General features: G+C 46.6%; 1 protein-coding gene across 1 annotated transcript in view; it reads right to left on the bottom strand.

The window, feature by feature from the left end:
* The window catches only part of LOC149325097 (phospholipid-transporting ATPase ABCA3-like), a 282026-nt gene that overhangs the window by 45351 nt on the left and 223320 nt on the right, over positions 1-13355 (bottom strand). Inside the window, exon 19 of the mRNA XM_089564187.1 lies at positions 1833-2212. Coding sequence (XP_089420313.1) covers positions 1833-2212 — 380 coding nt within the window. The remainder of the gene's footprint in view (positions 1-1832; positions 2213-13355) is intronic.

Raw genomic sequence — 13355 nt, 5'->3', positions numbered from 1 at the left:
AGCCTTGACGCCATAGGAAGCATAAGAGGGTTCTCACAGAGCTCCCACCCTCTCCGTTCGATGACGTTCTACGTCACACCTGCGGTAACTCAGGACGTTCTACGTCCGCCGCTTATGAACGTGGGTGGCGCTCATGAACACTCTCAAGGTTACGTTACTTGCAAACATAAATACCCCCGAAAGCAGAAGGTTTGACAGCCGTCGCCGTAGCTCAGAGGTAGAGCACCGGACGCGTAATTCGGAGGTCGTGGGTTCGGATCCCACCGGCGGCATGTGGTTGTTTTTTCTTCTGCTTTTCTAATCAATTAGCTTTAAGCGATAATATATTCAGTAATATTCTAAATTGATCAACAGAACAAAAAATAAATAAATTAATTAAAAACAAAAATCCCCTGTGCCCTTTGGTTTCTGTGGCTGTTGGCTTCTGTCATATTTATAACGAGCCCCTCATCCCCTTCCCTTGTTTGCTTAATTGCTTAGCGAGGGCCTCGGTTCTGGCAGCCTTGACGCGATAGGAAGCATAAGAGGGTTCTCACGCAGCTTCCACCCTCTCCGTTCGATGACGTTCTACGTCACACCTGCGGTAACTCAGGACGTTCTACGTCTGCCGCTTATGAACGTGGGTGGCGCTCATGAACACTCTCAAGGTTAGGTTACTTGCAAACATAAATACCCCCGAAAGCAGAAGGTTTGACAGCCGTCGCCGTAGCTCAGAGGTAGAGCACCGGACGCGTAATTCGGAGGTCGTGGGTTCGGATCCCACCGGCGGCATGTGGTTGTTTTTTCTTCTGCTTTTCTAATCAATTAGCTTTAAGCGATAATATATTCAGTAATATTCTAAATTGATCAACAGCACAAAAAATAAATAAATTAATTAAAAACAAAAATCCCCTGTGCCCTTTGGTTTCTGCGGCTGTTGGCTTCTGTCAAGTTCTACCTCTGTGATCCATACACTCGGATACATATAAACAAGGAAGCAGCGAATGCTCCTGAGAGGAGGTCCTCCAGCGAATGGGGTCGGCCGTATTCCCTGTTGTGACATCGTCGCACGCAACGTGAAGTGTGAATAACCGCGACATCACGACAATCGGTCAACGCCATTGGCTGCAAGGCGCCCTCTCAGAGGTATTAAGGCGAAAGCCTTTAATGGCTCATGCTCGCGGTGTCCGTCCGTGCGCTGGAATCGCGCCAACTGTGGCCTCTCCTCCGCGCAGCGGCGCAACCTCCTCCCCTCCTTAGCAACCGGCGCTCCAGCGGGGAGCGCAACTGCGCACAGCAACCGGGACGTCACACAGTAGCGGTAGAAAGAGCGCGCGCGCGTCAGCGGTGGCAGCTGCACTGCCGCTCCTTCACCAGACGTCTCGTTGCAGTCGAGTGAGTGAGACGTATGGCTTCGAAGCGGCCCAGTGATTCCGCGCCAAGCGGTTCGGGGAAGCGGCAGTGGGTTTACGACAAGGCTTTCGCCAAGCCCACTTTAGAATTTCCAAGTGTCTTAGATAATTTCTGTGCCGCTGCCTTCTTGAATTAATGCTGCATCTAACTATCTGGACGGGCAGGGTATTATTTTTAGTTCTTTTTCATTTGCCCAGTCTGCTCATTGTAACTATGTGTCACCGCTGATGCGATGCGACGCGGGCTCAGCTACAGCGACGACGGCAGCTCCGCCTACTTCGAGTAAACTCTTGAAAATTCTAAATAGCGTCGTTGGCGTGAGCGCAAGTGATGCGGACAAGTGCCGCTTCAAGCAGCATGCCATTGCTTCCAGACTCAGTGCTCTGCAAGAATGCCACAGAGGAGTGCACTGGAAAAGGCGCCTTTCGAGGAGGACGTACGTGGAGCGGCCTGCGGCTCGCGTCGATGCCGTTGATGTAGACATTGCCGGCGTCCGGCCGCACGGTGCCCGTGACGATGCGGAGCAGCAGAGAGCGGCCCGCCTGTCCCAGGCCCAGGACGCCGAACACCTCGCCCGGGGGCACGTGGAAGCTCAGAGGGCCAAGTGTGCCGGTCTTGGTCACCTCGAGCACCACCAGGCCGGCGGGAGCGCGTATAGCCTTGGACGAGGCGTCGCCACCCCCCTCGCCCCCTCCTCCCGCCGGGGACGAGACTGCTCCAGGATCCGCGGTCAGGAGGTACCGCATCAGACTGGCCACGAACCGCTTCTCTTCGCGCACACTCTTCTCCTCGCTGCTCGGTTCCTTGCCGCCCGGATTATCTGCGGAGGACAGGCTTGTTCCAGAGGTACAGCTACTGCTTAACAGTACCTTTTGCTGGGCTGGTTGGTGTGACATAATATTCAGGAAAGTAAAAACAGCGCTAAATTTCACACAAACCACACAGAGAGACGGACAGGACGGGCGCTGACTCCAAGTATGTGTATTGAAGCCACATGTTGCATATATGAAGCCCGAAGAAGGTGAACGCATGCGCATTTCTTACATGGCAAAAAAAAAAAAAACACACACGGACGAACACTTCTCATAATCGCGTATTCTTTATCAATGAGAGGAGTGGCATGAGCGTCAGCACCACTTCTAGCTTCCTACGAGGAAGTGAGCATAGATTGCTAAAAAATCCCCGATTATGAGAAGTTTTTGTCCGTGTGCGTGTTTTTTTTTTGTTGCCATGTAGGAAATGCGCATGCGTTCACCTTATTCGGGCTATATATACGCAGCATGTGGCTTGCAATAAACATAGTTGGAGTCAGCGCCCGTCCTGTCCGTCTTTCTGTGTGGTGTGTGTAGAATTTAGCGCTGTTTTTACTTTCCTACGGCCGCCTTCCGCTGGCTTGACGCTACAACGGGACATGTGGTGGGATGAGCTCGGCGATGTGATGGGAAACATGCCGCTTACCGCAAAATATGTTTTCACTGTGCAGGCCCTCTTCGCAGTGATCGTCGATTCTACAAACCCAAGCAACACGTGCCTCGAACACCCAGCTATCGCCTTCGAACTGGACACTTATCACCACGGGCGTTCATCACCCCCCCGTCTACCACCTGCATGCGCATGATCAAGGACTCCCGTCATCTGTGACGCCTTCGGACTATGGCCGTATAAGAGGACCGCCAAACTGCTTCCCCACCAGTGGGCTCGGCGATGTGATGGGAACCATGCCGCTTACCGCAAAATATGTTTTCACTGTGCTGGTTAGTAGCTCCGTTTCCAAAATAAGGTCTGGGAAAGAAATATTCTTGATTGTTGTGCCGTGCCCACATAGTGTTTTGTGCATTTGTTACGAGTGCTACCTTGCATGTAGGCTGCTGGTCTGTGGCGAAGTTGAACTAAATCCGGGTCCCACAACAATTGAAATTCTTGACGCTCTCCTCCATGGGCAGGCTGATATTATTAAAGAAGTAGCTGAACTTAAAGCAAGTTGGAATATTGATCGTAAAATCCTACTTGAGATTGATTCTCGGTTGCGTTCCTTTGAAGTCTTCTTTAAACAGCCTAACGCTTCTTCGCATCAAATAGCATCCATTATGCAGGCAACAGAGTCTCTTCATAGCGTGATGGCGTCACATAGCAGTAAATTAGTTGATCTTGAAGACCGCAGTGGGCGCTCAAACATCGTAGTTTACGGCATTACTGAGCAGCCTGATGAAACTGAGGTTTCCCTGAAGGAAAGCGTCATTAGCAATGTTTTTGAAAAGCGTCTTGGCGTCAAATGGAAGTCCATTGCACGCATTCACCGCCTTGGCCGCCAGGGAAGCCGCCGTCCTTGCATTGCTTACTTCCAGGACTACAACGAAAAACAGGCTGTCTTGATGAACTCTGGAAAATTGCAGGATACTAACTTTTTTGTTCAAAACGATTACAGAAGTGAAAGTTGCTCTGGGAAAGTGCGAGGGCCGATAGGGATAACAGGAAACTTGTGTCTTTAATTCATGACAAGCTAAAGGTTAACGATATATTATTTATATGGGATGACGCAAAGAATGAACGAGTGGCACTTCCTTCCAGGACGACGCGTGTTTTTTGACATTCTGTTTAGTCACGTACCGCACCAAAAGAGCTTAGACTGCTGAATGTGAACGCTCTGAGCCTTGTAAATGAAACCGATAAACTGGAATACCTGCTCTTAGCCTATAATCCACACATAACAGTTATTACGGAAACCTGGCTTCATGACGGTATAAACCAACTCAGTTCTTATTCCTCCAGGTTATCAGATATTTCGGCGTGACCGCCCTTCCCGGGGTGGTGGCATTGGTATTATTTTAAAGGAACCCCTAAGTGGTCATCTGTTGAATCAACTAGATGAACACGAAAGCTTGTTCTTTAAGGTCAACTGCTGGGGCCATTTATTCACTTTATGTGCGGTCTACAGGCCTCCATCTTCTATTCCCGATTTTTTGTTGAAATTACACGATCACTTATTTTCTTTTAAGGATGGCAACATTATTCTGGCTGGTGATTTTAATCTTCCTGGTGTTGACTGGAGCGATCCACGTTTTGTGTATGACCTTTCTAATCCTCTTGGGCATATCATATTAATGTGTGATTTAACTCAGACTGTCACCGAATTCACCAGAATCACGGACAGTACCCAATCTGTGTACTTGACCTTTATACCTTGGTATCTATACTTGACCTTTTCTTCATCAGTTCTATTTTGTCTTGTTATTCTGTGTCCATTCATGACGGAATTTCTGATCACAAGAGCGTTCACCTGTCCTTATTTCTCGGAAACGCCAAAATGCACAAGGAACAACATTACAAATCTGTGAAGGATTATTCAAAAGCTGACAACCAATCCATTCTTGACCGTCTTTGGTTCATTTGCGACAACCTTCCGAAAACCGCCAACTTAGTTTGGAATATGCTGAAATTAACCATTAATAATTGCATTAGTACACTTGTTCCTAATAAGCCCGTTAGAGTGAACAAAAACAACCCATGAGTGACTAGGGAAATCATACATAATCATCGAAGACTTAAACGCGCTAGAAAAAGTGGTAAACATCCTTCAAACCTAGCCCACTTAAGATGTGAGCTTGCATCTAAATTGTCTGAAGCTAAAGCAAGGTATTTTAGTTATTCCCTTCCACAGTTCCTAAAAAGTAACCCTAATAAATTTTGGCGCTACCTTAGTGACTCAAGTGATGAGGTAGATATAACGGGTCCGTTGTAGGCGACGTATCTGACGTGGCCGAGCACTTCAACCGTTACTTTCAATCTGTCTTTTCTCCGCCGGTTGCTGATATAATGCATGTAAACTCGTGCTCTGACATTGTGGCCAATTTCATAACTTATGAAGGTGTTTTCAACATGATACTCCAACTCAAAACTAAATCCTTAGTCGGCCCGGACAACATACCTAATGTGTTTTTGCACCGCTACGCAGAACCACTCGCTCACATTTTAACCAACCTTTTCCGTTTCTCATTCACCGAAGGCATTCTTCCAAATGACTGGCGTGTGGCTCGAGTGGTTCCGGTCTTTAAAAAAGGAGACCGTTTAAATATTGTTAACTACAGACCAATCTCACTTACTTTCAGTACATGTAAACTTATTGAACATATCATATCAAACTACGTCGTCTCGTACCTTGAGGAAAACAAAATTATTTCACCCTTTCAACACGGTTTGAGAAGAGGCTTATCAACTACCACGCAGCTCGTGACCACTCTTCATGAATTTGCTTCATCACTAGATAAGGGCGAACAGATTGACGCAATTTTCATGGATATTAGTAAAGCGTTCGACCGCGTTTGTCATAGTAAACTGATATTTAAGCTTCGAAACATTGGCCTTCCCGATAACCTTGTTAATTGGATTCGTCCTTATCTTTACAACCTACAGCAGTTTGTTCAGGTAAAGGGCTGCTCCTCTCACATTCTACCGGTGTCCTCTGGAGTGCCCCAGGGTAGCGTCCTTGGCCCGGTTCTCTTTCTCATCTACATCAATGACATCGTTTCGGCCATTGACACTGCAGCTATGAGTATTAGGTTATTCGCAGATGACTGCATTCTCTTTAAGTCTATTAATAGTAACCAGGATCAAGCACGCTTACAAATAAACCTTAATGCAGTTGCAGATTGGTGCGCGGAATGGTTAATGGAAGTAAATACAGATAAAACTGTTCTCCTACGGGTCACGAAAAAGAAGAATCCCTTCCAGTTTACATACACACTGAACCACGAAAACCGACTGCAAGTTGACAACTACAAGTACCTCGGCGTAACATTAAATAAGCACCTTAGTTGGACTAGTCACGTCGACAAAATTTGCGCTGCTGCTGCAAGGAAACTTGGCTTTCTCCGCCACAAATTAAAGTCTTGCCCACAGTCCGTGAAGCTATTAGCATACAACACGTACATTCGTCCTAAACTTGAATATGCTAGTGTGTCATGGGATCCATTTCTAAAAAAAAAAATATACATTCACTAGAGATGATACAAAGAAAAGCAATCCGGTTCATTTTCAACAGTTATCATAGGAATGCTTCACCGTCCGCCATCATGTCTGTAAATAATATTCCATCCTTGGAAAAAAGAAGAGCACTCGCTAGGTTAAAATTTCTTTTTTCACTTTATCACCAACAGTTTAATTTCTCTTCCAAGGACTACCTGCGCCCACGCTTAACCCGGCATACTAGGAACGTTCATGCCCACAGCCTTACGCCGTACTTTGCCCGTACAAACCTGTTTAAAAACTCTTTTTTTGTTCGCACTATCGCTCAGTGGAACAGCCTGCCAGCTCTCGTCTTTTCCGCGCGTGATGTTCATGATTTTGAAGAACGCTTGTTCCCTCTCATCCGAGTTCTGTTTGGAATCCTACGTCTGGTATTTTATAATATTTCTTCCTGTTTTTTCTTTTTGACAATGTTGTTTATTCAGCAACCTTTTACTTCTGACTGCCTTTATGTTGATCATACAGGTGGTTTGTAGTGTTTGTCTGTTTTCTTTTTTTTTTGAAGTTTGGTGTGATCTTTGGCTGTTGTTATATTGCCCACTCTGCTTGGCCCTCGGGCTGCAGTTTTTGTAAATAAATAAATAAATAAATAAATAAATAAATAAATAAATAAATAAATAAATAAATAAATAAATGATGTGACGCGAAAATCGCTATACGAATGCGCCTGTCTACAGTACAAATTGAGAATTCGGTGCTCAGCCTTGGCGACATCACGTGTCTTGAATAAACAGCGCGAACGAAGACGAGCACAAAAGACAAGAAAACGAACGACACAGCGCTCACTAACAACTGAGGGTTTATTGCTGATCATACAAGTATAAATACATAGATGTCGGCGGAGAGGGAAAGGTATACATTGTGCAAAAAACAAAAAACAAAATATAACTGTGACAACAGCAACAGAAGCGCGCTAGAAATCAGCGGAGATTATCAGCCCCCAGGAGTGACAGCTCTTTTTGCAGTAGCGTTAGCGAAGGGGTGCTTATACATGCATTTCCCTGCTTCAATATGTTGTAGGCCTCGATAATTTCCCTTGCAGTTTTTTCCCCCATTTTTGGCAATAACCTTAGTTTCATTATATAGCGGTACGTACTGTTTTTTCTCTGTCTTTGCCCATTCACAATCCCGGCAATGAATGCCAAGGTGACCGGAAACTACTTTTGAGACTTTATAGCTGTGTTCGCTCAGCCTTTTATTGATACATCGTCCCGTCTGTCCAACGTACTTCCCTCCACAGGGCAGAGGCATGTTATAAACAACCTCCTTATCAGAAGGGACGAAGCGTGACTGGTGCTTAGTTGTGCACTTAGCCACATTTCCTTTTACCTCAATAACAGATCGGCACAAACCAGCCAGACGATCAGGCGCGGAAAACACAACATCGACACCTGCTTTTTTCCCCACTTTTTTCAGGGAGTGCGAAATTCCATGAAGATATGGAATCACAGCGACACGTTTGCGGTTGTTGTCCGATTCCTGGCCGTCCCGTGTAGCTGATTCTGACTTGCTCTTCTTTAGGGCCGACTCAGCTACTGACGTGATAAGTTCTAGGGGGTACCCTGCGATTCCTGGCCGTCCCGTGTAGCTGATTCTGACTTGCTCTTCTTTAGGGCCGACTCAGCTACTGACGTGATAAGTTCTAGGGGGTACCCTGCCCCCTAGAAAGAAGAGCAAGTCAGAACCAGCTACACGAGACGGCCAGGAATCGGACAACAACCGCAAACGTGTCGCTGTGATTCCATATCTACATGAAATTTCACATTTATGTTTTGTTTTTTGTTTTTTGCACTTTGTATACCTTTTCCTCTCCGCCGACATCTACGCGGTCTGTTAGAAAAGTATCCGACCTTTGGCCGAAGAAAAAAAATGGCATAACTGGAGCGTTGGAAACCTAATCACCTTCAAAGAAGTCTCCTTGAGACTCCACACACTTCTCCCAGATGTGCTGCCACTGTTGGAAGTATTCCGAAAAGGCCTTTTTCGGAATGGAGTTTAGCTCAGCTGTCGTTGCAGCCATAATGTCCTCTCTTGTCTGAAATCGCGCTCCTTTCAATGGCCTCTTGATTTTCGGAAACAACCAAAAGTCGCAGGGGGCCATATGAAGAGAGTGAGGAGTCTGCCGAACTACAGGAGTCTGGTTTTTCGCCAAAAAATCTGAATCAAATGCGAGGAATGTGCAGGAGCATTGTCATGATGGATGCGCCAATTTCCTGTTGACCTCAACTCCGGTCTCTTGCGCCGCACAGCATCGCGTAGGCGACGGAGGACACCCCTGTAGTACTCTTTGGTCATTGTTTGACCCTGGGGCGTGCGTACTCGTGGTGTGCCACACAGCGAGAGTCCAAGAAAGCAGTCAGCATCACTTTGACGTTGCTGAGCATTTGGCAGGCCTTTTTTGGTCTTGGGGACGTGGAATGCTTCTACTGTGACGACTGGGATTTGGTTTCCGGGTCGTATCCGTACACCCAAGACTCGTCACCAGTGATTATGGTGTTGATGAAGTCGGGGTCACTGTTTGTGGAATCCAGCGTGTCCTGTGAGACTTCAACACGAAGCTGCTTTTGCTCCACCGTGAGCAGCTTCGGCGCGAATTTCGCCGAAACTCTCTTCATGGCCAAATCTTCGGTGATAATGGAATGTGCAGAAAAACTACTGATGTTCACCTCTTCCGCAATTTCTCGGATAGTCACACGACGGTCCCGCATCACCAGAGCGTTCACTTCGGCAATGACCTGGCCATTTCGGCATGTTGATGGTCGACTGGAGCGTGGCTCGCTCTCCACCGATGTGCGGCCATCTTTAAACCAGTTGTACTATTGCTTAATTTGTGTGCTGCTCTAAGCATCATCACCGAAAACCGTCTGAATATTTCGAATGGTTTCCACTTGGCTGTCGCCCCGTTTCTGGCAAAATTTGATGCATTAACGCTGCTCCTGTCGCACCGCCATTTTGCTTGCACTAAAAAACTGACGAGAGCACTGCGCACTACCTCACTCAAACGCTGCCTCCCAGCGACTGACGCTATCGGTAGGCGGGAAAAAATTCGTGCATGCGCACGACGGTTCAAGGTCTGCTGGTGCAAGCGCGCTTGTTTCATATCCATCAGGTGTTCGCAAAAAAAAATAAGGTCGGATACTTTTCTAACAGACCTCGTATGTATTTATACTTGTATGATCAGCAATAAACCCTGAGTTGTTAGTCAGCGCTGTGTCGTCCGTTTTCTTGTCTTTTGTGCTCGTCTTCGTTCGCGCTGTTTATTCAAGATGCTTAACCAACTATCCCGCTAAAACGTGTTAACGAGACATCACGTGTTTTTCCGTGACTTTGATGCTGTCCGCTTGTCATAATCCCCCCTACCCCCCTCCCTTTTCGACACTGACCTCACTTGCATCCCCAATAGCCCGTATTCTAACCCCCAATGACTATCCCCGCATCTCATGACTTACACCTGGCTACAACAGCACTCTCAACAAAAGACACTCACTGGCGCTTGCGCTGGCGCGAGTGTAGCGCCACATACGCAACACATATCCTATCCCCTGCTCATACTTTCTAAACATTCGGACCGGATCAGAACTACACAACATCCCACTTCTCACTGAAATTCGCATTATGACCGTAGTAAGCATCGGTAACAAAGCAGAACCGAGTCGTTTCAGCACTGTCGCAACACGTCGCTACTTTTGCTTGACCCCTTAGCATCGGCGTGAAATCCATGCGCATTTTTAGGGCGCAGCTATCAGGCGGCCGTCCCTGGATTCCGCGTCGTTCGTCGGCGGCGTCGGCTTCGGCGTAACTCGACACCTAACAGGTGGCGTGGCATGTAGTAGCACAGCGAAACGCTGCCTGCCACGGCAAGACCGGAAGAATGGACAACCGGAAGCTGGCTGCCACGGAAAGATCCCGGAGGGTGGCTAGCAGCGTAACGCTCCACCTGCCAGCCACAACACAACTGCTCTGTTGTGAAGCCGACAGAGCTGCTGGGAAGAGCTGCGCTTAGATTTCGCCTTACCGACTACAGTTATGGTCTGCCAATTTATTTTTTCATTTTTTTCATTGGAACAGGCCACGGGTGTGCGAATATTCAAACGTTTCGACTTAAAAGTTCTTAATTCAAATTCAAAAACCTTCTTTAATTCGGCAAATGAACGAATAAAACATTTATATTTTTTGGAAACACTGAATATGGTTATTAGTAATTTATTATATCAGCCCATCAAATGCCCCAGGAATGCGGTATTACATGAGGGATGGGCTGACTCTATAGAATCTTTAGATTATAGAATCTATAGAACTCTATAGATTCTATAGAAAGAATGATTTTATAGCGGTCTTGAATTGAGACGGATTGGAGTGGCGCACAGAGAAACGGATTGGAGTGGCGCACAGAGTCAGTTTATCAGACTGTTTCAGTGCCGAGCAGCTTTTGCGAAGAAAGAGCGAAGGTGAGCTGCTGGAGGAGGGTGGGTAGAGGCTTTGATATGGCTGATGCGGTTTGATAAACGATCAGCTGGTAAGGTGGCTGATACATCAAATCGTTAATGATAAAATCTGCGAAAGAGGCAAAGTATAAAAATCATCATCATCAGCCTCAACGCCCAGTGCAGGACAAAGGACTCTCCCACGTCTCATCAATTAACCCTGTCCTTTGTCAGCTGCGGTCACCGTATCCCCACAAACTAACTAAAATTAATCTCATCCACTCACCCAACTTTATGCCGCTCCTTGCTACGCTTGTCTTCTCTTGGAATCCACTCCGTTACCCTTAAGGACCAGCGGTTATCTTGCCTTCGCATTACATGCCCTGCCTAAGCCCATTTTTTCCTCTTGATTTCGACTAGGATGTCATTAACCCACGTTTGTTCTCTCACCCACTCCGCCCGATTCCAGTCTCTTAACATTACAATTATCATTTTTTTTGGTTCTTCGCTTAAGCTGAGCTATTTTCGTTAGTCACCATGTTTCTGCCCCATAGGTGGTGAGTACCGGTAAGATACAGCTGTTGTACCCTTTTCTTTTGAGGGATATTGGTAAGCTACCATTCATGATCTGATAGAACCTGCCATATGGGCTCCATCCCATTTTTATTCTTCTAGTTATTTCCCTCTCATGATTCGGATCAGGTGTCCATATCTGCCCTATGTAGACGTATTCCTTTACCAATTCCAGCACCTCGCTACCAATTGTGAACTGCTGTTTCCTTGCTAGACTGCTGAAGATTACTTTGGTTTTCTGCATGTTAATTTTTAGCCCCACCGTCCTGCTCTGCCTGTCTAACTCACTGATCATGCTTTGCAGTTCATGTCCTGAGTGACTTAGCACTTTCAGTGCTTGCGCAAACACGTGTGCGTTGCTTCTTAAAGTAGTATACTAATGGCATATACGGCCAACGTCATGAAACCCCGCGGCAACAGCAGCGGCGCTCCGTAAGCCCAGTGAAATGCGTATTGCATTCATCAGTGCAATCCAGCTGCGCTGCCACAGGGGCCCCGTGGTTGTGAAGCAAATAACGCTGCGCTCATATGCACTGATCACGTGGGCGAGAGAAACAGCGCGCAAGCTAGCTAGACTCCAACCATACTCTAACTAGCTCGAGTCTAACTTAAGTTAGTATTTCTATTTTCTCTTTATTTCGCATGTTAGGCTGCCATAAGCATCGTTCATCATGAAAACCTTTGGACAACTGCAACCGCTCTGGGATTCGTGACCAAAATAGCGAATAGATTTATGTTGTGTAGTGGCGATCGTTTCAATAAAAGAAAGTTCGGTTCGACATCTGAATTTATGGCATGAAACTAAAATTAAATATTTATTATCCTTTGCAAACTTTCGTTCGTTTTTGATTTGCTTTGTTCCAGCTGTTAGGTGCCATTTTCATGCTTCCGAATTTAAGAACTCTTGCGGCAAAATTGTACGAAGGAGAAAAAAAAATGACAATATACACCCACCTGAATTCGTAGCTGATATGCGCTAGGCTTTTCCATGCCTTGGAGCACTCGGCCATCGCTGCAGCTTCTCGCTTTCCCTATACTAACTGGCAGCCTCCCCCGCTATGCTTTGGAAGTCGTCATCGACGCGAATGTTGGCTATGGACACCGAAGAAAGGGGGAGGGCTACGACATGCCAAAGTGCGAAGTCAAGCGCGAGACGCCGCCATGCATGCTGCCTTGCAGTCAGGAAGCGGCTGCATGCGGCGGCACGTAATGCATGAAATCCTTCAAGGAATCCGACCATAGCTAACAAGTAAGACAAGAAAAACCACACGGGACATTTGACCGCAGAGCCCGGGCCATGTACGGGCCATTTCATCTCTCCGTTGTCCAGGTTAGTCTTATGTAATACAGAAACAGATCACTGAAGCCAAGCAAGGACTACATAAACACTAGTTCCGTCATGTGCACCGTTTAAGCAACACTGTTCCTTAAGGAATGAGCCTGCCCTGTTTCTTAATAAAACAGCAAAACCAGAACTCTCTAACTACCAAGGTCGCTGCTGTATGGGTTGCGATTTACCTTCTGCGTTATGGCTATGATAGTTAAGCCTCCCAGCAGCGCTGCACCGTACTCTGCTGTGCTGTTTTGTCGTCCTGGTGTTTTTTCCTTGCGCTGTTTTATCGCTCTGCTGTTATTTTATCCAACGTGCTGTTGTGACGCGTGCTGTTTTTTCCGTGTGCTGTTTAGTCGCTGTGCCGTTTTTTCCCTGTGCAGTTTTGTCGCTGTGCTGTTTTTTGTGCGCTGATTTGACGTGTGCTGTTTTGACGTGTGGTGTTAATTTGTGTCCCCATTGGAACCATCTCCCCACCTTGGTTGCCGATACTTCTCATACGTGTTTGTTTAAAACAGCCACTGAAAACGTATTGTTTGACTAATGTGCCTTGTTAACTATTCCGATCTATCTTATGTAAACTTGCGGTTTTCTTTTGCTGTATTACAGAGTTT

This window comes from Amblyomma mixtum, chromosome 10 (assembly GCF_055824585.1).
Source record: "Amblyomma mixtum isolate Tamu chromosome 10, ASM5582458v1, whole genome shotgun sequence".
Lineage (NCBI taxonomy): Eukaryota > Metazoa > Arthropoda > Arachnida > Ixodida > Ixodidae > Amblyomma > Amblyomma mixtum.
This window is presented reverse-complemented; position numbering and strand designations above follow the sequence as displayed.